General features: G+C 38.5%; 2 protein-coding genes across 3 annotated transcripts; one reads left to right on the top strand and one right to left on the bottom strand.

The window, feature by feature from the left end:
- LOC131316520 (uncharacterized) lies at positions 1-5,471 on the top strand. Its single transcript, XM_058345922.1, has 4 exons — positions 1-387; positions 2,612-2,682; positions 3,345-3,480; positions 5,185-5,471. Exons 1-4 carry the CDS (start codon positions 231-233, stop codon positions 5,268-5,270), a joined length of 450 nt encoding a protein of 149 aa, XP_058201905.1. The 5' UTR covers positions 1-230; the 3' UTR covers positions 5,271-5,471.
- A 1,063-nt stretch (positions 5,472-6,534) lies between these two features.
- On the bottom strand, positions 6,535-15,700 carry LOC131315992 (histone-lysine N-methyltransferase family member SUVH9-like). 2 transcript variants are annotated; one of them, XR_009196957.1, is made up of 3 exons: positions 14,786-15,700; positions 11,881-13,125; positions 6,535-7,022 (listed from the first exon to the last, which is right to left on the bottom strand). XR_009196957.1 is itself a non-coding variant. In XM_058345257.1 (2 exons), the coding sequence occupies exons 1-2, from the start codon at positions 15,507-15,509 to the stop codon at positions 11,951-11,953; spliced, it is 1,899 nt and encodes a 632-aa protein (XP_058201240.1). In that variant the 5' UTR covers positions 15,510-15,700; the 3' UTR covers positions 11,767-11,950. The 2 variants fall into 2 exon arrangements, 1 of the variants encoding a protein (XP_058201240.1); XM_058345257.1 differs by lacking the exon at positions 6,535-7,022 and having other exon boundaries at positions 11,767-13,125.
- Positions 15,701-26,230: the final 10,530 nt, after the last annotated feature.

A 26,230-nucleotide genomic window follows, 5' to 3' on the forward strand; every position in this document is an offset into this window, starting at 1 on the left:
GAATTTCGCCTTATTCGGCCCTGTCTAAACTCACAAAAGCGATACAATTCGGGAACCTCAAGTGTCATTTTCTTCCTTTCATCGAAATCCGGAAAGGAAATTCCTCCCAAGTTCTACCGACTGCCAGTGGTCCATTTCCGTCCCTTTTGTGAGTCTGACGACAGTAGGTGAATGCTTAACTGGTCATAGACTCATAGCCTTTATAGGTTGATCAAAAACCACAAAACGGAATGGAAATACTGCAGCAATGGTGCAAGATGAGATTCTCCTTCAGAAACGCGACCCTAATCGTGTGCTTCTTCAATCTGGTCATCGTTCTTCTCTTGCTTCAGGGCTTCCTCTCTGCTTCTTCCACAGGCAAATTGGCCGCCAATCAACCCAATTCAGGTTCGTACTACTCATGGGTTTTGGACCTACAGTTTTGAGCCTTCCTTTCTCTTACATTTCTTTGCAATTAACCTAAAGTAGAATTGTTGGTGGGTGTGAAAGAACTGGAAAGATCAAATATTTGTTGAGATTTTGCATTTTTCTTTTGTTAAAATGGGTGACCCATCATTGTTTGGGATATGGGTTTTGGGTTTTCTTGATGAATCTTGGGGGAACAATGGGTAATTTCTGTGGTTGATTGTGAAATGCGGGTTTCGGTTTTTGGGTTCGAGGGTTTTGGATCTTCAGTTATATAATTTTACTTCTCATGCCTTCTTGTGTTAAAACGGGTGACCATGTTTGGGATGTTGGATTTGGGTTTTCTTGAATCTTGGGGGAACAATGGGTAATTTATGTTGATGATTGTGAAATGTGGGTTTCGGCTTTTGGGTTCAAGGGTTTTGGATCTTCAGTTATATAATTTTGTTTCTGATGCCTTTCTTTGCAATTAACTTAATGCATCTCGAAGAAGTCTCCTCCAGCATTGAAGTGCCTAATCTGATCTCTGAAAGTGTCCAGTATAAAGAACTACTGCATCATTAAACGAGTCTTTTCTTTATGTGTGAAAGAATTGAAAAGATCAAATATTTGTTGAGATTTTGCATTTTTATTGTGCTAAAATAGGTGAACCATTGTTGTCTGGGATATGGGTTTTGGGTTTTCTTGATGAATCTTAGGGGAACTATTGGTAGTTTCTGTTGATGATGAGGAATGCGGGTTTGGGTTCAAGGGTTCAAGGGTTTGATTGCAGACATGACTCAAATGGATTCTTTGTCCCTCGTGACTGATCACCATTTCCAAATGTAAAACAAAAATGTGCTGTTTTCAGTCTTTCAGATGATGTACTTGCCTTTCTAGTATGACTCAAATGGATTCTTTGTCCCTCGTTCCATCAGTTTTAGAATGGGTGACCAATCAGCAATCAGTGTGTGGGTAATGGGAGTTGAGCTTCATGCTAAAACTAGTGGAAACACTTGAGTAATTGTGTTTGATTATTGAGAATTGTAATTTGTGGGTTTGGTGTTTTGAGTTCGGTTACAGAAGTTACTAAGTTCTGGTCGTCCAAATGGCTTCTATGTCTCACATGACTGGTCAACATTGGCAGTTGACTTGTAGTGAGGAAAGTGATGAAACATATGGAGGGCTAGATACATCTAGAGGCAACGCATCAGTATTTTGTCTTTGAATGTCATTAACAAATAGAGGAACGCAGTGAAGTAGAACCAATGGGGAAAAGAAAGAGTGAATGAGAGAAGCTGAGAATAAGAAGGGGGAATGGAAAGAGAAGGACAAGTAGAGAAGGAAGAAGCGGAAAGGGATACAGAACACACACACACACACAGCTATGCAAAAACCTTCACTAACTTTACGAGAAATTATGATTACCCATTATGTAAGGTTATCTATGTAAGCTTAATTAACAATTGCGGAATAAATAAATGAGGATGTTACTAGAAATCAAAAGAAAATTTTGTCGCTATTCTATAATGCCTGTATCTGGTTGATGGTTTAACGCCTCCTTCCCTTGTAAGTTGTAACATGTGCGAAACTCTCCTCTTTGATCCCTATCAAACCACACCGGGATGAATTTTTATGCTTGGTAGAGGAATATTATACATGATATGCACCTTGTTTGATCTTCGCCATCACATGGTGCTTAATACGACCTTCGCAAAACAAATCAGAACTATCTGTTTTTCAGATGAATGATTGGGTGCATGTACAAGTACCGGAAGCAAATTAACTGAATATATATATATATATATATATATATATATATATATATATATATATATATAAGGTTACCTACATGTTCTTCTATCTTGATTTCTTAATTGGCAGCGTCAATGGTTCTGCGTTTGTATTACTTAGTATCATGTGATGCTTTATTAGCATCTCCAATGCAAAAAATTGTACAAAGGCACAAATATAATTCAAGCAATGATAAAGTTTTTGTTCAAGGTAAACGACGGATGCATCTACTGGTTTTTAGAACTACTGTTTTCATATTCAAGAAGTTTCTTTGGTGCGTGGCTGCTTTCCACACAACTCATATGCTGATCTGTAACAAGCTTTTGTTCTCTAAAATATCTTTTCTGCATTGGTTGTTTACTAACATATTATTGAGGCATGAGCTGTGTGACCAAGTTTCCCTATGAATATTGAATTACCTTTTGAAATGCAGTTCAACTCAAATACGTCAAAGAGTCTGAAGAGCTACGTCGAGCCATGGAACCTTTCGAACTCATAAGAAGAGTTAGTATACAGTGGCTTTGTTCTATCTAATTGTTAGCATCTCTGTGAAAGAAACTCAAATATATGGTTCCATTTATATAATTATGTCGAGGTTGAGTTATATTTGCATTGAGGATGTTTTCTTTTAGTCTATGCTATATGGACTTGGTTATGAGCATCGGATGCAGGTTCTTATCTGGGGGTTGTACGACTCGTACCCATCAAAACTATCATTACGGTTTACGGTCATACTTTTATGTTTGTATTGATTTTGTTGGATGAAATGATGAACTTCATTTATCAACAAGGCACTGCTCGCGTTTTATCGCAGACGCATGATACCAGTCTGTAAAACAATCATATAACGAGTGTCTATGAGAAGTATCAGACAATTACCCACACCCCTATCAAAGCATTTATATGGATTATGGATACAAAATTACAAATAGTGACAGTGTGAAGTACGAAAAATAAACATTGTCAAAGGAAAGTATCAAGCCGATATTACATGCCCTTATGCAATTGTCAAGTGTTCTTCAGGGTGTGTCGTTGATTTTGAAGAGTCCATTTAGCAACTTTTATTGCACATTTTAAGCCTTTTAATAGATAATGTGAGTTCACTCATATTCAAAGGTCTGGCATGAATTTTTCACATTGCAACTAAAATCTTTCCTTTCTTCAAGGTGAGGGAAATTCAGCAGGAAGTGTACGTAAAACCAGAGGCAGTTGAACAGAAAGAGACAAAGCAGGCTACTGCAGTTGACCTGATATCGAGGTTGAATAATTTTCGTTCTTCTACAGATAGTGGCAGCATGAAAGGTAACTGCTAGTTACTTCATCCCAAGAAATTTGTTGTGGAACACTGGAGTCTTGAGTTCCAATAGTTGCACTTTTTACCTATGAGGTCTAAAGCTATTATAGTTGACCTTTTAAACCCATACAATTACAGCCCCCACCCACCGAAAAAAAAAGAGGAAGAAAAGAAAAGAAGTTTGGCAGGGTTTTAAAAACTCCTCGGAACTTATCCCCTTGGAAATTCTATTTGGTGTAGGGGCGTTATGCGTAAAAACTTCCTGTTTGTTTTTTCACAATCATGGAAGCATACCTAAAAAAGAAATTTCAGAACCATCAGATTATTAGGAGAAGAAAAAAACTTTGCAATAAATCCATAAGTTTTTTTTTTTTTTTGCCACATGAAGTTATTTTTATATATTTTGCCTGAAATGTGTTGTGGTTTTGCTTAATAATCTACCCTTCTCCACCATGGTTGTAATGTAGCCATATGTGTGTGCATAATGAGTCAAGGCTATATATTTGTCATGATGTTTAATGGGTAGATGGATGAACCTATGTTACCAAGGAACGCTATTACCCTAGCAAATTTCGTTTTGGTACGAACGTTCTAAAACATGGTACACTTCCTTTCCAAAATGGTAAATTTAGCAATCCCAAGCAATCCCCAAAGTTTTTCTGGAAAAAATCAACTCATTAAGGTAAAAATCTAGAGAGAATGGAATTTTGGGGAGAAGAACTACTCCCTCCGTCCCAAATTCCTTGTCAGGTCCGCAAACCGGAGGGTTAAAAATAATGCTATTTTTTCAAGAAAAAATTCATACTTTTTTCACAAATTAAAAATACTCATTGATATCTAGTAAGTTGTTGAAAAACTTTTAATTTTTTCTTGCAAAAATTGTATTATTTTAACACTCCGTTTTGCAGACCGGACAAAGAATTTGGGACGGAGGGAGTATATAAATTTGGTAATAAAGTTCCTAGAAAAGTGTTTTGTATGTATAATCTGTAAGACAATATTTAGTTTTACTAGATGTTAATTGTTTGGAAGGGTAAGTTCAAATTATGTTATCCATGGAAGCTTACCCCTATCATACCACAATTTAGACATGTGGCGTACCATGTTCGTTCCCGTTCCTGTTCTTCCAAAATGCGTTCCTAGTAACATAGAGATGAAGCAGGACAATAACATTTTTCAGCTAATGACTCCTCATTCATTTTAGATCTGAAGTAGAAGAAGGTAGTCCGTTCCTGTATTTTTTAAACAAATAATTGCATCACGACGACAATTTTCTCATACTTCAATTGCATTTTGGGTGAAAACATATAAATGGACTTCTTGTGTACTTTGCATTATGCTGTAATGTGGAGACATTATTTCAGCTGTTATCTGTTGAGTTTAATTAATGCTTGTGACATTCTCATCTCTACTAGTGAGCTGATCACATTAAAGTCCTTTTCACTGCTTATCCGTACCATTACTTCTAGCTGTGAATATTTAGTTTGCTCCGTTTGAACGGTTTGCTATTGAGTTGTGAAGCAAGATCATTAAGTACAATAAGTGAGATCTTGTTATAGGGTTTAAAGTCTCAGGTCGTCTATGGTTGCATGTCAAGGTTTTTGCAAAAACTGTTTACTATTTGATCTTAGTTCCTATTTTTTCCTTTTGGGAAGTTCTCTTGTTTCTCTGATATGATGAAGTTAGTTTATCAAAAATACTTACTCTTCCAGCTCTAGAAGAATGGCGTAAAAGAAAGATGGAACGAGCAAGACAGCGCGAACTTGGGAAAAACGGAACAGCTACCTCACAAACATGAAATTCTCCGTTGCTTAGATTCTAACCTCTTGCGTCGAACAGAGTTATTGCTCAAGAGCAGATACGTGTACATGTTTCAGCTTTAGTCAGTAGGGAGCCAAGAAATTCTGTTGTAATATACCAAAGGAGAAATGCAGATGCATTGTACTGTTTGACAATGGAGGCTACATAATTCTTTCAGTTTACTATGTTTCTTAACTCAGATTTTGTGGTTGTTTTGACTGCTGGCTAAGGCCTGGAGGCTTGTAACACTTTCCTGTCGGGTGCACTGGATAAATCTTGACAGCCCATTCTTTATCGGGCAAGCCCATTGGGAACCAATCGATTTCGGAACGGACTGCACCTTTTTCTATGAGGCCGGGCCTATGGCCTGTAGGTATTCTGTCTATGCCCCTATGCTTGACCCGGGCTCCTGGCAAAAAGTTCCAAGGCTATGGTCCAGCCAACTTGGGCTGCCGATGCAACCTGTTTTTGGTTCGGGTTGTAAAACATACGGCCCAGGTGTAGGTTGGGCCTTGGAATGGACCAACAACTTTGGCATCCGGTTGGTATTGTTCAATTGTCAAAAATGTTGGGATAAAAAATAGGGAATATAACGGCCCAAGATGTATTTTGATGATTAATACTTGTCAAAAACATTTTAAAAATATTCTTAGCGGGTATTAATTATCAAAATACATTATTGGCAGTCATTTTCCCAAAAATATATATTTTCCTATACGTTCTCTTGACAAAAAAAATTGCAAAAAAAATAAATAAATTCTTTGTATTCGTAAGATTTCTGTTCCCGAAAAGCTTATTTCAATAGAAAACATAAAATTGTAATTCCCATAACTTTCTTGATAACTAAACACTGGAAAAATAATTACATAAAAGTTTATATTTTTTCCTATCCTTGTCGCATAACTGAATAGGACCTCACAATTTTTAACTTTATGTTTTTAGCTGGGGATTCTTCTGAGCTTGTAGGACCTGACAAATTTTAACTTTATTTTTCTAGATGGGGATTCTTCTGAGCTCTCATTTATTTAGACGTTCTATTCTCTCTTTTTTTCCCCTTCCGATGAGATTTTTCTGTACTCAATTTTTCCCCTTTCGATGAGATTTTTCAGAACACATTAACAATAAATTTCTTCATATGGCAGCATGTGTAGTTTCTTCATCAATGTGCGCTCTTTGTTCTGCAAATTAACAATAAATTTCAGTTTGAACTTTGAACCACACATGCTGCCCAAAAAGAAAACCACACAAGAACACGCAGATTATTTACAGATCTAGCAACTACGTCCATCGGGACTGATTGATTTCTTGTATATACGAGCTACAATTACAACATTCATAGTCATAAAACCTCGATACACGGAGCAGAAGTTTCCTTCTGGAGCGTGGTAAGACAAACAAACAACAAAAATCACTGCAGCGGCAGTTTTACCTGAGCTACTTCTTTCAGTTCCAATATTTCCCTTCTTCCTTCAGCACAAGGGAATAGGTGGTGTTTGGGAACTGAAACCAGGAATCAGAAAGCTAGAGACGCAGCAGCAGCAGGGGAAGTGTAAAAGCTTCCCCAAGATCAAATGCAGGATCTAGCCGTTTCTGTATTCCGTGCCTAGAACAAAAATCTGAGTAGTTGCCAAAAACTGAGAAACTGGGTCAAGAGTTGTTGCCAAAAAAACTGAGACACTGGGTCAAGGGTTGCCAAAATCAGAGAAACTGGGTCACAAAAGTTGGCGCCCAAAGGATTCTCCATTCCAATCTGCAAATGGAAAGAACAGTTAGAGCCAAGAATCCATAGTCAGCTTCCAAATTGAATGTCAAAACGTGACTGCATTTGATGATATTTCAAATCCAAGTTCCTAATGGTAACACGATAACGCCAATGGTATCCAATGCTGCTTTCACGTTGATTGGTGTGCTTTGTTGCTAGTTAAATGAACATAGAAGAAAACAGAAACACAATTTCCTAGCAATTACCAGTAGATCATAACTTCACCACCAACCGAAATTAAAATCAACTAAGCAGTCCGTAGAATAGCCGGTTATCCAGACATACACAGATCACAGACACATACCAGACGTTTTCACAATCAATGATAGGCAGTAGTGGTATGTTCCAAGAAACAACAAAATTCATAGAAAGGTACTTTTACTGCTAAATAGACTGACAATGGTTCATCCAACCAAATCCTAAGAAATCTCCTGAACTTTAGTATAGTAAATTCATTTTTGTCCAAAATTCATGAGGCATAGTAAATCTTATTGACAACTAATTCCCTTCCCAGCTAAGCAAGAAATGTAATTGACTTCCCAGGAACAAAAAGTTCAAAATTAAAAACTTCGACAACTTGAAGAAGAGGACTCAATGAACATGAAAATCCATGCTCAGACTGAATATATGGCGAAAAGAGGTGCAGCCAAGCATCTATTTACATGGAAGAGAACTTAAGAACTTTGCATAGATAAATAGAAGTGCTGGAATAACTTATTGTAATCTGCATTCGTGTGTGCACGCAAATTCAAAGGGAAAGCATTAGCTCAGCCGAAGCCATTTCAAAAAGGAAGACTGTAACTCCTAAAGTTAACTCACTCAATGCTTATTTCAGGCCTGCCATCTATTAACTTGCATTATTCTCCTATCTACAATCACGTGGATAGTTACTCACTCGATGCCTGCCATCTATTAACTTGCATTATTCTCCTATCTACAATCACGTTGATCAACTCAGATAGTATATCTCCATGTTACACATGTTCTTGAAGCTCAGTTTTCATACCAAAACATCATGGGGATTTACCATACCACCATGAGTGCTTGTCATACAAGAAAGTGTTCATGACAAAACATTCTCTGCAAAGCATCAAGGATAAACCTTATATATATATCGGGGCGGTTCCGGGGACACCCAAAAAAACACCTAAAAAACACCTCATAGTTCCCGATCAAATTTTGATGATCCGAGCCGCTCAATGTGATCAGAACATGATTTTAAGGGTACCCGTGAGAAATCAGCAAAAAAAATGACCGATAAGGGCTTTGATCCGAACAGTTTCGAACAATTTTATTAAACGGTTCAAATAAAAACTGCTCAAATCAAAGCCTTTCCCGATCATTTTTTTTGTTAATTTCTCGGGGGCACCTTTAAAATCACATTCTGCACACATTGAACGGTTCGGATCATAAAAATTTGATCGGGAACTATGAGTTTGAGATTTGGGATGTTTTTTTGGGTGTCCCTTGAACCGTCCCGTATATATATATATATATGAAGAAGACACGCAGATCATTTTGCCTTTTTTCAACAGTGAACATCAGTAATAAAGATAGTTTTGACTAGTGGCGTTAAATGCATTTAGGCATAACTCAAATTGTAAACCTTCACTTTTTCCTTATATGCCGATTCTTTTAAGAAACTTGGGTTTTAACATGTAACAAGTGTATGATTGGGAACTCACAGAAAACTACTCAAGGCCCTGAAATGACGGTAGACTTGGGACATTGAAGAGAATGAATGTCGACTATTCTTCTTCGCGAAATTGGTGTAACAATGTATAGTGAATTCAAAAAGGGCAGAGAGTAGTGCCCCGTATATTCAACAAGGGTATAATGGGGAATTTAGAGAAACCTAATAAATGCAAATAGGCTTTGGACATGCAACAAAACGAATATAATCTATTCTTCTTGTGGAATTCCCATAATAACGCACCGAAATAGCAAAAAAGGACAGAGCGTAAGTGCATCAAAATATTAACCATGCCATAAGACCTTCACACCCAACTAATATAACACCAACAAAATCTCCACAGTAGTTCAGTGTTTATCCCAGAAAGCAAATTGGTGTTGCTCATCTTATTCAAAGCTAATAAGAGAAAATCAAAAGATGCCCGACACCAAAAAATCTAGTTAGTCATTCGCCCACAGCAAAGCCCCAATCCAATACACCTGCCGTTTAATAAGAAAATCATCTAGTGCATAGAGGTAGCATGTAAGCATCCACTATTCCTATCCAACATACCCACATTTAGAACTAACTTGACAAGAACTTACAATCCAAGGGGTCAAACTCAAGACTCTTCTAAATGATGAATGCACGAAAAATCTATTTCGATGGACTACAAGTGAACTAAACAAAAATATTAGAGAGTGAGATTCTTATGTGTGGTTAGCAAGGCATTCTTAAAAGGCAAGAAGGCAGACAACCTGCTGAAATCCAACGTGAAGTCCCCTAATCTTATAATTTCTGGAAGCAAAAATTAGAGTTTGCAAAAGTTGGTCTTCACAAGCATGGCTTAGCGAAGCTATTCAATATGGCAGTCTTTTTCTATGTTCTAAAGTTCTTTTGGAAGTGTACCACAAAATGTTAACAACTACAAGGTCACAATTTGAAATTAAAGCTAAAAAGTTAAACCTGCTCACCTCATACAAGGTTGAAATATTACGGGTCGAATGTTAAAGGCAATTGAGATAGGAAGCTCATTTATAGATTTGATGTTAGTGACATGTTTGAATTGAAGCACACGACACAATGGGATGACCAACAAAGTACCACAGACGACATTGGATTACAGTAATAAAACCAGAGTCTCAACTAAGGATCCACAAATGGGATGGCTTTCATGGAAATGGGATGGTTTTCATGAAAATGGTTTGGCACTTTGGCTGCAGAATTCATAGACTCATAGTCATATTCTTTTTCAGGGAACATTGGGAGGCCGTAGCCTAGGAATAGTGGAATCTTGCCTATGTCAGGACCCAACCTCAACCTCCTAACAAGGTGCACAGATTCTTGCAGTAGCTAACTAGGTTGGCCTCAGTTATAATTTGTACACCTTTTACAGAACCAAACAATGGATAACAATGCACAACAGCTGTGAGTCTGTGACAACCCATTCAAAGCACCATCATGGCGTGTATAGAAATGGGATATACGAAGGTCAAATTATTCCACCTCTTTCCATCTATTGTTATCTCCACATAACATCAAACTCCAAGTTCCCTACTTAGCTCTTGTGGTCTTACTTTCCATCCAATATGCAACTTCCACTTTCCTAGTTTGCCAAACTATAAACTTTGCGGTTGGATCTTGAAATGATGAAATCAAATGGTTGAAGGTTTGCTAGGAGTTCCATTACTTCACTTGCTAACTGATTCATAGTTCATACAATAAGTTCCAAACGTCTCCTCCGAATATTGGAATATGACATGGCCATATGAGCGCATGCTATTTCTTTCTTTTTTTAGTTGTTAATTAATGTATCTGACATTAAAAAGAAATCTCTCAGATATTCACGTTATAAAGTATCTTGATCAGCCTTCCCTTTTTCTGCCAAAGAGATCTTCTCTTCTTCTGAATTGAGACGATATTGATCAGTCTTCTCTTCTTAGAAAGATTCAGGACCTTCAGGTTACATTTATTAACAATAACAAAGATGTAGGATCGGATCAATATGCCTATACAAAGGTAAGAAGATGTGAAAGCACAAAATAATTGTAGGATAGAAAGGTTAAAATAAGCTACTTGGGGCAAGGGATATAAATATGATGCAGTACAGTACTTTTTGTCGGAGAGGGTAGTGTAGTACTCATGCTTGCAATAGGTATACTGAGACTTTCTTGTACATATGACTAGTCATATTCCAACCTATTCAACTACCAGAAAATGGAAGAGTTTACCGCATCACAGCCAACTCCCCACACATGCACAGTTAGACACTTGCAAACTAATTCTTCGATGATGAGTTTAATTTTAGCCAAATGGAGAGGAAGTGTTTTCCGTTTAACACAACCTTAACTAAGTATTAGACCATTTGTATCTGTAAGAGAAACAAAATGAGAACAGAGAAAGAAAGAAATAGCTGAGATAAACAGAGAGACCACCAAGTATTCTACACAGTGTACATGAAAGACTCTTCACGAATCATGAGTTAGTTCTCAAGTTTCGGTCGTTCATTAATGAAAAGTCTCTTCCCTGGCTGAGTTAAAGTAGTTATGATGGCATTAGGTGTCACCAAATTGATTTACATCTAGAAGACACAACAGTTCTTTGAAGCTTGAAATGAAAAGTAGCATATAAGTTTCTTCTAAACCCAACATACAAATGACATGAAAGGAATTTTAGAAAAGCGGTGGAAGATGGGGAGGAAGAAGTAATGAAGTTTCAGAGGCCCATAATCACAAGGCTGAAACACCCTGCAAGTCAAATCATGTTATATAGGCAGTCTACGCAACAGGAGTTACTCATAAGAAGTAGGTCCAACAGGTCGCCTAGAAAGGAAGAGATACTGAGAGAATCCAACTACAATGAAACTAAGCTACCAATTTACAGGACCACAATTCCATCATGAAAAAAAAACATTTGCTTTTTGGACTCACGTGAGTGCCAGAGGCTCCATCCTGTATATGCTTCACTGAAAAGATGACTGCCTCATGAAGTAGCAGATTGAAGAACAGACAACCACCAATACCTAGATAATGCAAATGGGATCGAACCAAAGCCACAACAAAACAGAGGAACCAATGTGCTACTTGTTTACTTGTTTTTAGAATAAATACTGTGAACAAGCTACTGAACATTGTTGTATAAATATTATGCTGGCCATAAGAAAGTTTGGCTTACCTCAGTATATAACATCCCAAAACTCTGAATTGGACCATAACTACAAAAGCATCAACTCCTTAAAAGTTAGCTAATTGCAAATACGAAGCTTCCCATTCCATTCATCAGCCACACCGTAATCAATACTGAGCTCTCTCAAAGGGGGGATGTTCTCCATCGCAAACAGCATAAGGTGCGGAAACATCATATTATTGTGATCATATAGCACAAACTGCACCAGAACGTTAGGACTTGAACTATGGCTTATGTAACAAGCCACATTCCTCATTCTTGACACATCCATCGCAAATTCTAATGGAGGAATTGACGGAAACGAAGGATGCACATAATCAGAAAATATATCAGATAAATTCCCCCATTCAGTCCATCTAGAAGCAAACCGATTCGGATACACCAAACTATCTCCATTCATCGTAAAAAGCTCAGCTTGCTCTCTAGTGAGAACAACTCCAGCAAACTCACAAATGAAAGTGCCAGCTGTAATCAAGTCCAGAGACCTAACTCCCCAACCAGTTTCTCTTGACCTAAAAACTTCAAACCTATTCTTCACTCCCTTTTGGCTCACACGGTTCCGGCATTCTGGGGGACACCGACAACTGATACCGCATTCATATATCAACGGTTTGCCTCTCATTAGAATTCCATTACGATCGTAAGCAAATCCACCCCCATTTTTCCAAGCACAGAGGCAATCATCGCCACAAATAGAAACACAGTCACACCCACTGCACGCCCCTCCATGATATACAAAAGGAGGGAACACAGTCGTTGCAATATACTCATAGTAAACCGGTTCATGCTCACTATCTATATCATTGTACAAAAGAACTGGCACACTTTCCTTCTTCATTGATATATCAAGACTAATGTAACCCACCGGTCTAACCGACAACGGATCATTCCTCAGATTCTCAGCAAATCTCAAAATAGCACTACCCATTTCGGGTTGATTATCCATTCTAACAAGTTTATACTTGTACACCCCAAACCCAGATTTACCCACATCAAACCATGACTCAATAATCTTGTACAACCCATCATAAACATAAACTTTACCACTGGGGCTCCCCTCATGTCTTCGCCCACGGATCACTCTCACTTCAAGCCCATAATACATGCTCCGCTCCAATGCAAGGTTTCCCCCTTCCAGCTTCTGATGACCACATTGCCTTGCATTCTTGTCCTGCCCTCCTTGACCCGTATATATAATAACGTCACCGCCATCTTCATCGTCTTCGTATCCACCTGACCTTGGATGGATGCAAAAATTTAATGTTCGGGGGCAAATGCAATTATAACTAAAAGAACTTGTAATGAACGTGCAAGATATAATACTGATTACCAATTTCTGTCAAGAGGAAAATGTTATTTAAGAACAAAACTCCATTGCATTGAAACTTGTAAACACAAGATTCAAGAGATCTAGCTTCAAGTAGCGACCAAATACCTCCCTACCGATACATTCACGTTCTTGCTTAACATTCTGTATCAAAGGTAAGCAGATGCTTCTGCACCAAATTAGCATAAACATGGGCTTTTAGCCCCTCCACATTTTTGGGGGGGTTCTACTTATCACATCTTCTGTTCTGTCTAATGTGAACAAAAAAACAAATGTATAGTTTTGAAAAAAGATACTCCATCTTATCTAACACATAGAACAAAAAAAAAATTACTTGGATTGACAAGCCTATATAACTTGAAACAATTCCTCAAATACTTCTCCTACAATCAGAGCAGACACAAGGGAATGCCACTTGCTGGGAGGTGCCCTGCAAAACTTTAAATACCCACAATAATTGACTAATTGTACTACTAGTTTTTCATATTAATTTGGAGAAGTTTTATGAAATTTTACCAAACAAATTCTATGGGCAAAAATATTCTTAAAATTCCCATATACATGTGGGAAAAAAGTAACCTCCTAAAATTCCAAGCTATCAACTATTTTGTGACCTCGTGTGTAAAATTACTAGGGTAGCCACATATAGACATATAATTTCGTCTCTTCTCAGACCTAATTAGTTACGAGGTGCGCATAAACTGGCCCGGAACACCCTGTATTACCAAAAAAATCAACAATATATGCTTATGGAATTCTTAGTAGTTACCAACTATTTTGTGACCTCGTGTGTAAAATCAAAAGGCGGCCACATATAGACATACAACTTGTCTCTTCTCAAACCTAACAAGTAGGCTATACGGATTAGTCCGAGATGGGCATAAAGCCATAAACTGGCCAAGAAAACCTTGCGTTACCAAAAAAATCAACAATATGACCATATTCTCTTTGGGTTTATAAACACCCCCCCCCCCCCCCCAATCTCTTTCTGTGCACGGTCCTCAATAAGTTATCTCTAATCATTACTCTCATTTCTCTATTTATCTCTCTCCGATCTCCACTCATTAACCCAAAAACCTCCCTCAAAACCCAAACTAAACAACATCTATATGCTTCTGAATTAGTATAATTTTCAGTAGAGATACATTGATAGGGCCCTATTAAGTACAAATCCTGCGTCACCATATCTAGAATTCCATAACGATAATTTTTTTTTTTTTAAACCTGAAACGATGATACTTGTCGCGATTGGCTCCTTATTCGAACTACAACAAGCTGGAAAGAAATCGATTCCAGCCACTTGTAGACATACAATAAGCTATCAACTATTTGGTGACCGCGCTTGTGAAGTTAAAACGCGGCCACTTATAGACATACGATTTCGTCTCTTCTCATCAGATTAGGTCTAGGCTATAGTCCGAGGTGCGCATAAACTGGCCCGGAACAACCTGCATTACCAAGAAATTCAACAAGACATGCTTATGGAATATTACAATTCTTAGTAGATATACATTGGTACAAATTCTGCGTCAGTCACCATATACTAACGAGAAGGCTTTTTTTAACCTGAAACCACGATACTCGTCGCGATGGGCTCCTTATTCGAGCTACAATTAGCCGGAAGGAAATCGATTCCGGACTGAGGCGTCCCATGTAACCCTACAACACATAGCTCCATCCGATAGACAAATAAGTCCCCAATTTGAACCCCGGGTATGGACCCCACAATCCTCTTGTCCCGATTCTGCCACAGCCCCCTCTCCTTCATCACCGATGCCGACTTCAAGTCGCTCCGAGCCCGCGCCCCGCGGCCGCAGAGCTTCCCGAGGCCAAGCCGCCGCCGTTTCTCGTCCTCCTCGTCGGCATAGACCCGCAGGGCCTCGTAGATCATGCGGGTCTTCCGGATGAGGTCGCGGAAGTAGCGACGCTCGGTGGCGCCGAAGTCCGTGACCCTGACCAGCTCCGACGAGCGCTTCTTGTGGTTCGACTCGGAGGGGGGCGCGGGAACGGCGACGCTTTGGTCAGGCGGGACCGCGACGAGGGCGCGCGAGTCGGGATCTGAGTGGGGGGACTGTTTGGCGGCGAAGGCGGTGCGGAAGGCCTCGGAGATGCGGTCGTACTCGGAGTAGACATTGGTGGTGGCGGTGGTGTCTGGTTGAATCTGCGGGGTTTTAGGGTTAGGGATTGGGAAGTAAGGGTCGTAGGGCTCGGGTTTGGGTTCCAATTTGGGGGTGAGGAGAGAGGTGGTGGGGAGGAGGTTGAGGTCTTGTGATGGGTTAACGGAAACCATTTCCGTTTTTTCTTGTAGAGCGAGAGAGGGGGGTTTTAGAGAGAGAAGGTGAGGTGGTTCGACATGTAAGTGGGGAGTGTGGGTTTGGAATTTGGGAGAGAGGTCAAGGTACGGACATGGTGGGATTTTGCTTGAATTCTGGAGAGAGAGAGAGAGAGGGGGGGGGGCGGGCGGGGGGGAGAGGAGAAGGGGGGGACAAACTTTCGTTGTCAGAATCTGGGAATGGGTGTAGGAAAATTGGGCTGGCCTTTTACTATTTTACCCCCGGCTCTTTTTCATGTATTTTAGGCCTACTTGGAGTATTTTTATTTTAACAAAAACATAGGAGGGGATGAATTTCCTTGGGGCCGGCCGTAGAAAACCACCACTTGCGGAAATCAATAAATCATCAGCGAGAAGGAGCTAGGAGGACTAGTGGGCGCCCCATTAGGCTACTCATATGAATTTTCACCTTCTAATTAGTTGGTCTACCTTTCAAAAATCGAACTCACACCTTTAGAGTGAGAGCAAACTCTCTAGCTAGTAGAGACAATCCCTCGTTGGGTAACCCGGCTCTTAGGATGATTAGTTTTTGCGTGAAGGAATGTTACGGAGTATTTTTATCTTTTTTTAGGGAATAGATTTTCACAACCCTTTTTTATATTCACACTTCATTTTTTATCTTTTGACAAAAAATGCATACATTTTCAACACTAAAAAATAAAAAATAGAGCGTAGATATCAAAAAGGAAAATTCCGTTTGACCAAAAAAAAAAAGATATCAAAAGGGAAGTGTGAAAATCAGGGCTTGGGATCCTCTGTCCCATTTTGCCTGTCCTAGTTCCCTGTCCCAGTTGCCAAAACTTGACACGTATCCTTCACACCAAAAATCAGATCACAAAGCCACATCCTATCACATCTCTATTGTGATATCCCTAGCCGACAAAACACCTGCTTCTCTTCGCCAAATCGCCGCCTCCCTCGTCGTAACCCACTCAAACCTATAGCATCACGTCAGAAATTTCCTCTCACAAAATTAGAAAAAAAGAACCATGGGAGGCGGAGGAGCCATGTGAGCAGTAGCGAAGGTCGCCGGAATCCGAGTTCTAAGCCTTTCGTCTTGTCTTCGTCTCGTCTTCTATTCGCCAAGGCGCGTGGCCGGCATAGGCGATCGTCTCGTCTTCGTCTTCTAAAGAGGTGAAGTCGGGTGGCGTCTTGACGGGGTCACTTGAGACAAACAACGCGATCGCGGCGGCGGTGCAGAGGCCGTTTCGGGAGGTCAACGACTGGGAGTTAGCAGGGGGAATTTGGTGTGGCTTTGTGATCTGATTTTGGTGTGAATGACACGTGTCAAGTTTTGATAACTGGGACAGAAAACGAGGACAGACAAAATGGGACAGAGGACCCCAAGCCGAAAATCACTCCCCCTGTTTTATTACAAAAATATTATTACTCTAAACAAAACATATAACATTATCAAAAGGGGAGTAATGTACTTCCTTCGTCCTTTTTCAAATTTTTTATGACGTAAATTCAATTTTTTTTTGAGATATAATCATTACACTCTAAACGTTATTATTTTTTTAATTACCTTTTATAGAAACATCATTATTACACTTTTACTCTTTTTACTTTTTAAATGAAATCTACTTTTATGAATAAAATGGAGAAAGTGCCAATTTTTATCCATTAAATTTTTAAATGAACATTTTTAAAGGACAATACAAAATGAAATATTAATTTTGAAATCTTCTTAACTATTTATATTAATTTTTTAAATGCATTCAAACAATATCCATTTAATTTCCTTCATTTTTTTTCAATCACTTTCATTATTTATTATCCTTCCTTTTCTACTCCAAAGACCATGTAAGTGGCATCCCTCCATCTAGTGGGTCCCCAAAAAAATGAATAAAGCAAAGGTCCCACTTTTATGCCTATGTATAAAAAGAAAAATGGAGAATCAAAATTGAAAAGGGAGACACTTTATATCATCATTTATAGTACTCCAGTAATTAAACAAGCACACATAATAGAAACTGAGCATGTGAGTCCCACATTGAGTACTTATGCGTTTTATAATGATTAAACATCATACATGTATACAGACACATAATATCATTGTTTAATGACATGAAAGTGGAACTTTCATAATTAAAAAGCTAGGTACAAAGACATATATAATAAGGATAGGGGAGGTGGTATTACTATATCCTATTTCAGGCATATATACAATTCAAGATATTCCCTCCGTCCCGATTTAATAGTTCATTTTGGTAGTTTGTGTCACTTTTCAATTGAATATATTTTATAATTTATAATATTTATGTGATTTTAAAAATATTGCATTATAGAACTAATCGAGATATATCAAACAAGATCTATATTTAATATAAATTTTATTATTCATTTAAAAATATAACTAATTTTTTATTCGATTAGAATTGAATGAGAGACTATTAAATTTGAACGGAGGGAGTATATTAGTATATCTCATGTCTATATCCGGTGATATTCGGGCAATAAGAACCAAATATAAATAGTTAGAATATATTATCTAGGTGATAATATATTATATCTCATGTTTATATCCAATGATATTCGGATAATAAACATCAAATATAAGTAGTTAGAACATACTATCCGGGTGATAATATATTCGTCAGACATATCTCGTCGGCAAACGGGGTCGTTAGGTTAAAAGGGTTTATCTAAACTTTGATTAGGGGAAAAAACTCCAACTAAAAATAGATTTAAAAAAAAAAAACACATGAATTTAGGTCCACGTAAGGTCGAGGGCATTTTCGTCAACGTAGCAGGAAGTGTCCTTGCATTCCTCACCTTCCAATTGGATTTGAATTTTCAGATTTCGGGTTCAAAAAATTTGGAATCGCGGGTACATTTGGGCCGTGCCACGGTACGCTACGATCCACCGTAACAAGCAAGATGACGCATATCATCACTGTAGAATTTCGATCAACCGGCCGGAGGGAATGCACACGTGTGGGGAGGGGTTGCAGAAAAGTAAAGAAGGAGATACTGTACGTGTTAAAGGCAAACTCAGCCACGTGTAGGCCTTTATCACCGTGGGGCCTTTACCTCCACGATACACGCTATACGCACACGTAAAGTAGGTACATGTAATCATCCCCACTCTTTTTCGGCGCCCGCTAGTTCTACCAAGATGATCCAAAATGTTCAATTTTTTTCAAGGAAAATTCTACAATCAGTTTAGTGGGCTGACAATAATGAATGTGTGAATGTGTATTCAAGGATATAAAAAATACATAAAAATACGTGTTTTTCTTGTCTTCTAGCGTACTTATCGTCAGCCTAGTGAGCTGACAATAGCAATACCGTTTTTTCAAATATTTTTTTAGAGATTCTTATGAAATCAAAAATGATACTCATACAATAATTTAAACACAATATTAAATACAACTTTTTACATACATGTGGGTTCACATATTATACTATGTGTAGACCCTATATGCATGTAAGAGGTTGTGTAAGTTGTTGTGTTTGGATCATTATGTGAATATCATTGTTGGTACGAAATATCATCCCATCCCATCCCAATCGGTGGGGGCTCAAAATTCGTAAGATGAATTAGTCAATTTTGCTCTACGAATTTTTAAAAAGCCCCCACAAAAATGAGTCTCACAAAAATCTGTGGTTGATCTGTGTCTACTTTTGTATGTGATGCAAGTAGAATTTTCGCAAAGTGATTTGTATACAACTACAATCACTGCAATGGACCCACAAAATTATTTGTGCACAAATCTGTTTGCATATTTGCTATGAGTATTATCTCACTAATTTGATACTATACGAAAATGCTAAGGGTACCGAAAGTGTTTAACGGCTTTCAGAGTCCACTTTTGGATGCCAAAATAAAATTTCAAAATCGTTTATTAATTTTAAAATAATTTTTTGAATGCCCATGCAAAAAATCAACACAATTAGTGAAAAGCCCAAGACGTAAGGGTACATAGATGGGCCGGAAAAGGCCCAACCAAGCTAATTCCATTAGCCTCTAACTGGATCAATTGTACCACCGCTACCTTAGTTTTGGGAAGCCCTATCAAAATGCATCATTAGCAACACCGGTTTGTTCGTTTTGAATTTTAAAAGAAATTTAAATCGAAAGAGAAAGATAGAAAAAATGTTTTGAAAATTATGAGCGGAGGCTTTAAAGCTCCAAATGAACAAGCCCTGCCCCCAAAAAAAATTTTCCCTCAACAAAAAAGGGTGGCCCTAAAGAAGCTATTAGCGTGGAAACCATCTTGGACGCGAGTCAAATTAATTTATGCCCTCCACACATAATCTGGTTCACTTGAACTAATATCACAAGAGAATGAATTCTGTCCGGCATTGGCTGACAAGGGGATTTTCCGCCACCCCTAGTTTGGGCCTCCACTGTATGTTTTTTTGAATAATCCGAACTGTGCATCTTGTAGGGTCCGCAAAATATCAGTTTGTCCGGACATCGATAGGTTTGTCAAAAGTTGAGTTTTAGACGGAAATATGGACGGCATGGATCTATCAACTGTTTTTTAAGTTTAACTGTCTACAGTCGTCAATTCTTTCGTCTTAAACTCAACTTTTGACATATCTATCAATGTCCGGACAAGCTGATTTTTCACATGCATATATTATTTTACAGGCCCTATATGATGAACGGTTCGGATTACTTAAAAAAAAAAAACCACCAAAGAGGCCCACGGGGTGGCGGAAAACCTCCCTTTTGCTCCTTCTCCGGATAGAATGTTTTCTCATATCACAATCAGGTTCGGTCCGTGGAAAGAGAAAGAGTTCACCTTGCACTTTTGCCAACTCTCTATAGGCACCTTGGCAATCTTTTCAATAATGATTACCATTGTCCAAAGTGTGATTTATTCTCCAATATCATCATTTCAATGCGTTATTATTCTATCCAGAAATAGTAACAAAGTTCACCATTGCTTTTCAACCGTCAAACACCAAACAGTGGGTCACAGCCCATTTGTCACTAGTTTTCTTCTTTTCTTTTCTTTTCTTTTTTTCCATATTTTATACTCTGCACATAACCGAGCAGTTAGCAAATATTAGTAGAAAGTTAGTCAACGAGGAAACTCAAAGATTATCCATAATCTTAAAACCACAAACTCCGTCTTTTGTGGGACTAGAACCTTGATCTCCACGGAGATGAACGTGAACTAATCATCTCACCAAACATGACTTCTCATGGTTTCACAAATAGGAGGTTTCACTAGAATGATAAACCTTCTTTTCTTAGAGTCAAAAGAACTGGATAACCTCAAACTCAAAAAAGATGTAAATGAAAAATAATTTTTCAATTTTTTTTGCACCATATAAAAGATCTCAGTGAGATCTATCAAATAATATCTATATTGATAGGGAAATTATTTGCGTAAGCACATAATTTTTAAGTTTGAAATTGCATTCTTAAAAAATAAGTACTTATTTCCCTTTCGGGAATGGGGCCTCAGAAAACTCTACTAGCCTTTCGGCGGCCAAAAAACTTCATTTCGATACTTTTGTTTGTCTTTTTTGAAATTTTATTGAATTCACAACAAGTTCTTTTTATATTAATCATTCGTCTTGACGAGATACATCTAAGAAATAGGACCAAAAGAATAGAACTTCATGGAAAAAATTTGAACACCCAATTTTGTGGTCTTTAATGTATTTTTATCTGAAATTTGTTTCACTTCGATCTGTCCATCTTTTCATTGAGGAATGATTAACTCAAAATTATGGGGTACTGATATGGGGGCTCTCCTGGCATCTATTTGCTGGTTATTATGGAAGGCGCGCAATAAAAACCCATTTTGAAAGCCAAGGATGGGAGAGTTCCAGAATATTGACAGAAAGCTTTGCTATTTGTTCCGAGTTCAAAAGAAGCCAATGCTCCCTCGTGTATCTCCTCTGGCAATACCTCCCTCTCACCTCCAGATATATGGCGTCTCCCCTCTCCAGGTGTAATTAAATTTAATGTTGACGGTGCTGTTGATAGGATTGGTGGTCTAGTAGGTGTTGGGATCGTGGCCCGTGATTATACTGGACAGATTATTTTGGGTATTGTAGCTATCCCGTTTCTTGGTTTATTCTCCCCGAAAACTGCGGAAGCGTTGGGCTTATGTGAAGCTTTGGTTATTGCTGCGAACAAGATATTCTCTTGTATCATTGTTGAAGGCGATTTTACTCAGATTGTGCAAGCTCTCAGTCAAGTAGAAAAATCATTCCCCGATTGTAGCTCTATTGTTTCTAATTGTTTAGAGCTTCTTCCTTTATTTTCCTCTTGTGATTTTAAATATGTTTAAGTGTTTTTTCAATAGAGTAGCTCGAGCTCATTCGTTAGTTAAGCAATCCCTATTAACTGTTAGGTTGGAGAATTGGGGGTCCTGTCCCTCAAAATTTAGTTAACCTTGCCTTTGCCCATGTATGGTCTTTAGACCTGTTTTCCTCTTAAAAAATCCTCAACCTTTTCTGGGAAAAAAAAACCCTCAAAATTATGAGAGACAAACTAAACAAAAGACTACAATACACACCCTTTAAAAGGGTATACCATATGCACATATTTTATGGTTCATTCATAACATTTTAGTGTGTTTCGTAACTTTTGTTCTATAATTCATAACCTTTCAGCACTACAATTCGTAACATTTTCATTATGATTCATACTCCCTCCGTTCCAAAATGACAGACCTTTTTGGGATTCCGTGTCATTTTCAAATGCTTATATCTTTCGATTTACGAAGTTTTATGTGATTTTGAAAACTTTGTTTAATAAAACTAATTATAATCTATCAAACAAGATCCATATTGCATATGTTTTGACATTCGCATTGAAAGATATAAGCAATTGAAAATAACACGCTTTTCCAAAAAGGTCACTCATTTTGGAACGGATGGAGTAACATTTTGGTGTATCTCGTAACCTTTATACGATTCATAACTCTCTAGCAATACAATTTGTAACTTTTTTTTCTATAATTCATGTAATATTTTGGAGGCGCATATGATACACATCCAAATAAAGAGTGTGTATTATAGACTTTCCCTCAAAAGATCACTTAACAATTAATGCAGGCCAAACTCACCCTTACACACATTGTACACCCACAGGGTCCCACACTTTACATACAATGGGTGTATACTATATAATTGTTTCTGACTGATAAATTTCTTTTGGTGTCGATATCCCATGGCGGTAGGAAATGTGCATCTCACTATTCAAACATATTTTGAACAGTCAAGATGTTGTTCCGGTGTCCCTCTTAATGCTTGGAATGCTCCAACTTTTCAACAGATTGGTGAGCTTTGGGGTAAGTTCATTAAGCTTGATAATGATACTCTGAGAGATTTATCTTTTGCAAATGGGAAGGTTTTGATAGCTACAGAGGAACTTAATATGATTGACAAATGGATTAAAATGGAGGGTTCAAGGTTTGACTTTTGATATTCATGTTAGAGAGGAGTTTTCATGTGTTAGTCCTGATGACATTGTGGAACCCTCCGGAGCTAGCCATAACACTCCTACTTCAAAGGAGCTGTTGCAGAAGAAAAGTGCTGCAAGATTAAAGGAGGAAGATGATGATGATGTGGAATGCCTCGGTTCTGGGTCAGCCAATGGGAGAAATGGGGTAGGTGAAAGCTTTCGACTGGACCCTATAGCTAGATTGACAGTCTTGCAGAGGAAGGATATAAAGCATGATGGGGTTGGGGGCCCTAAGTTTAACAGTGAAGGGAAGCATTTAATGCTTGTCAAGAATGGAGAAATTTCTCGGGGGCAACCAGGGATTTTTTAATCTGAGGAATTTTTTGTGGCTAACTCGGAGGGCCTACCCCTCTCTAAAGGTGCCAACTTGGGCCTGAGGGAAAAAGAGATTTGCAGGACAAAGGAAAATGGGCTGAAGCAAAAAGGAATGGTTGATTCTTTAATACTTTTTCCTGCCCAAGAGAGTGAGCCTGTGGATCAAGCAAGCCTAAAGTCCTGTCCACAGTGGCGTTTTGATAAGGCCCAAGTGCAAGTGATAGGGCTCGTTGATTATCCTTGTGTACAGAGAAGTATTATTCCATCAGAGGTGCTGGAGATTGGAGGAGACCATGGGGTACATCAGAACTTGGTCACAGGGAACTCCTTTCATCTCCCCATTATCAACCTTCTTGTGGATCTTAATGATGCAGCGTGTCGGAAGAGAAGGAGACGACAACTATCGAACTTCTTTCTCATCCAGAAGGAGAAGGAGAGAGGAGCTAGAGATCGGAGCTACTCCTCATCTTCGTCAGGGGAGACCCTTCAGAGTACCTCTCTTATTGAAAGAGAGGTTAGAGCAACAATGGCAATCGGTGCTGAGTTGGGTGTTCGGTATACACATGCAGATGAACCGCTTCTCAGAAGGATGATTGAAATGGTAGTTGAGGAATGTGCTCGATCCCAGGTGCGGGATGGAGAGGCGTAGATGTTTTGCCAAAGGGGAGGTACGTTTTCAGAAATTTCTTTCTTAATGCAGATCATTTCTTAGAATATAAGGGGAATGAGAAGCTCTATAAAGAAAAGATTTTTGTACAAACTCATCAAGAGGAGGAAGCCCGACATGATTTTTGTGCAGGAAACTAAACTGGGCTCTATAGATAGGGCATGTATACAAAATTTGTGGGGAGGTAGTAACTTCGATTTTGCGTGCTCTACTCAGTGGGAGCATCTGGGGGCATTCTTACCATTTGGAAAATTGAATTTTTTCGGGTTTTGAATATTACAATGCATAGGTCTTTTATTTTATTACAGGGGATTTTACTTAATAACTTCCCTTGTGTATTGGTGAATATTTATGCCCCAAATGAAGTGGTCGGTCGCAGGGAGTTGTGGGAGGAGCTGATTAGGCTCAAAGCTAATAGTTATGAACCGTGGTGTACTGAGGGGGATTTTAATGAAATCTAAATCCCAAGTGAAAGAGTGGGGTGTTTACGGGTGGATAAAGGTATGAGAGATTTTATTCAGTTCTGCAACTCCATGGAACTCTGTGATCTCCCAATGATCAGTAGGAAATTCACTTGGACAAACTACCAAGATCAAGCTCTTCATAGCCGTTTGGATAGGTTTCTTTGCTCTTTGGAGCGGAGTATGAGGTTCAAAATTCTCCAATGGGGTTTACCTAAGTTGATTTCTGATCATTGCCCTATTTTAATCTCGGATGATAATAGAGATTGGGGCCCAAAACCGTTTAGGTTTATGGATATATGGTTATCTAACCCTAGGTGTTTGAAGCTAGCTGAGGAAACATGGAATAGTGTACAGGTGGAAAGATGGGCGAGTTTTATTCTTCTCCAGAAATTGAGGGCGATTAAAGCTAAACTGAAAACTTGGAATAAGGAAGAGTTTGGGGATATTAATTGTGCTTTGCATGAGATTGAATCCGAACTCCACCAATTTGATGTTTTAGCAGAGGACAAGCAACTCACAGCTGATGAGAAAGCAGCAAAGTGTAAATCAAAATCTGAACTCTGGCGGTTGTTTAAACTTTCGGAATCTCTCTGGCGCCAAAAATCTAGGGTGAATTGGTTGAAACTTGGGGACAAAAACACAAGATTTTTCCAAGCAGTAGCAAATAACAGATTTAAAAGGAACATGGTGGGGTATATTTTGGTGAATGGAAGATTGTTGGAAGATCCACATGATATTAAGGAAGTAGCTGTCGACTATTTCAGCTCTAATTTTATGGAGGAAAGGGTATGCAGAGCTGTTTTGGGGGGAGATTTTTCAAGAATCTTATTCCAAGATGCAGCAAATCTATTAGAGAAAGAGTTTGAGGAGGGGGAAATCATGGCAGCAATGAAATGGTGCAATAATAATAAGGCTCCAGGTTCGGATGGGTTTAATTTTTCTTTTATAAAGAAGAGTTGGGAGTTCATGAAACCTGTCATCCTGCAATTTTTTTCAGAATTTCATTCCAATGCAAAGTTAACTAAAGGTATTAATGCTATTTTTGTATCCTTAATCCCTAAAGTTGAGTGCCCCACTTCTTTCAGAGAATTTCGACCCATTAGTATGGTTGGCTGGATATACAAAATTTTCTCCAAGGTTTTAGCAATCAGAATGAGGGGTCATATTGCATCGGTTATAGGTGAGGCTCAAGCTGCTTTTATTGGGGGTAAATAGATTTTAGATGGGGTCCTTATTGCCACAGAGATTATCCATAGCTGGAAGAAAAAGGCCAAAGGGGGACTTCTTTTAGGGCTTTATGTTGGATATGCTCAAGAAAGTGGGCTTTGGAGACACATGGTGTGGTTGGATCAAAGAATGCTGCTCTTCAGTCTTGATGTCTATTCTAATCAACGGGTCGCCGACGAGGGAGTTTAACACTCAAAAAGGCATTAGACAAGGGGATCCCATCTCTCCTTTTCTTTTTAATATTGTAGCAGAGGCTCTTAATATCATGTTGGAAAGAGCTAAGGCAAAAGGATTTATTAAAGGGGTGGAGTTGGGTCGTAATGGATTAGTGTTATCTCATCTTCAATTTGCGGAAGATACAATCTTATTCTACAATGTTGATAATGAAAAGATGCGTAATATCAAAAGGATTTTAAGTAATTTTCAATTGATGTCCGACTTGAAGATAAACTATTCAAAGAGCTCCTTGTGTGGCATTAATGTTAGTTATCAAGATGTTATCTCCCTTGCTCAAGTGATGGGGTGCAAAGTTGAAGTTCTGTCGATCAAATACCTTGGTTTACCG

Source organism: Rhododendron vialii, chromosome 2a (genome assembly GCF_030253575.1).
Source record: "Rhododendron vialii isolate Sample 1 chromosome 2a, ASM3025357v1".
In the NCBI taxonomy this organism is placed as follows: Eukaryota; Viridiplantae; Streptophyta; class Magnoliopsida; order Ericales; family Ericaceae; genus Rhododendron; species Rhododendron vialii.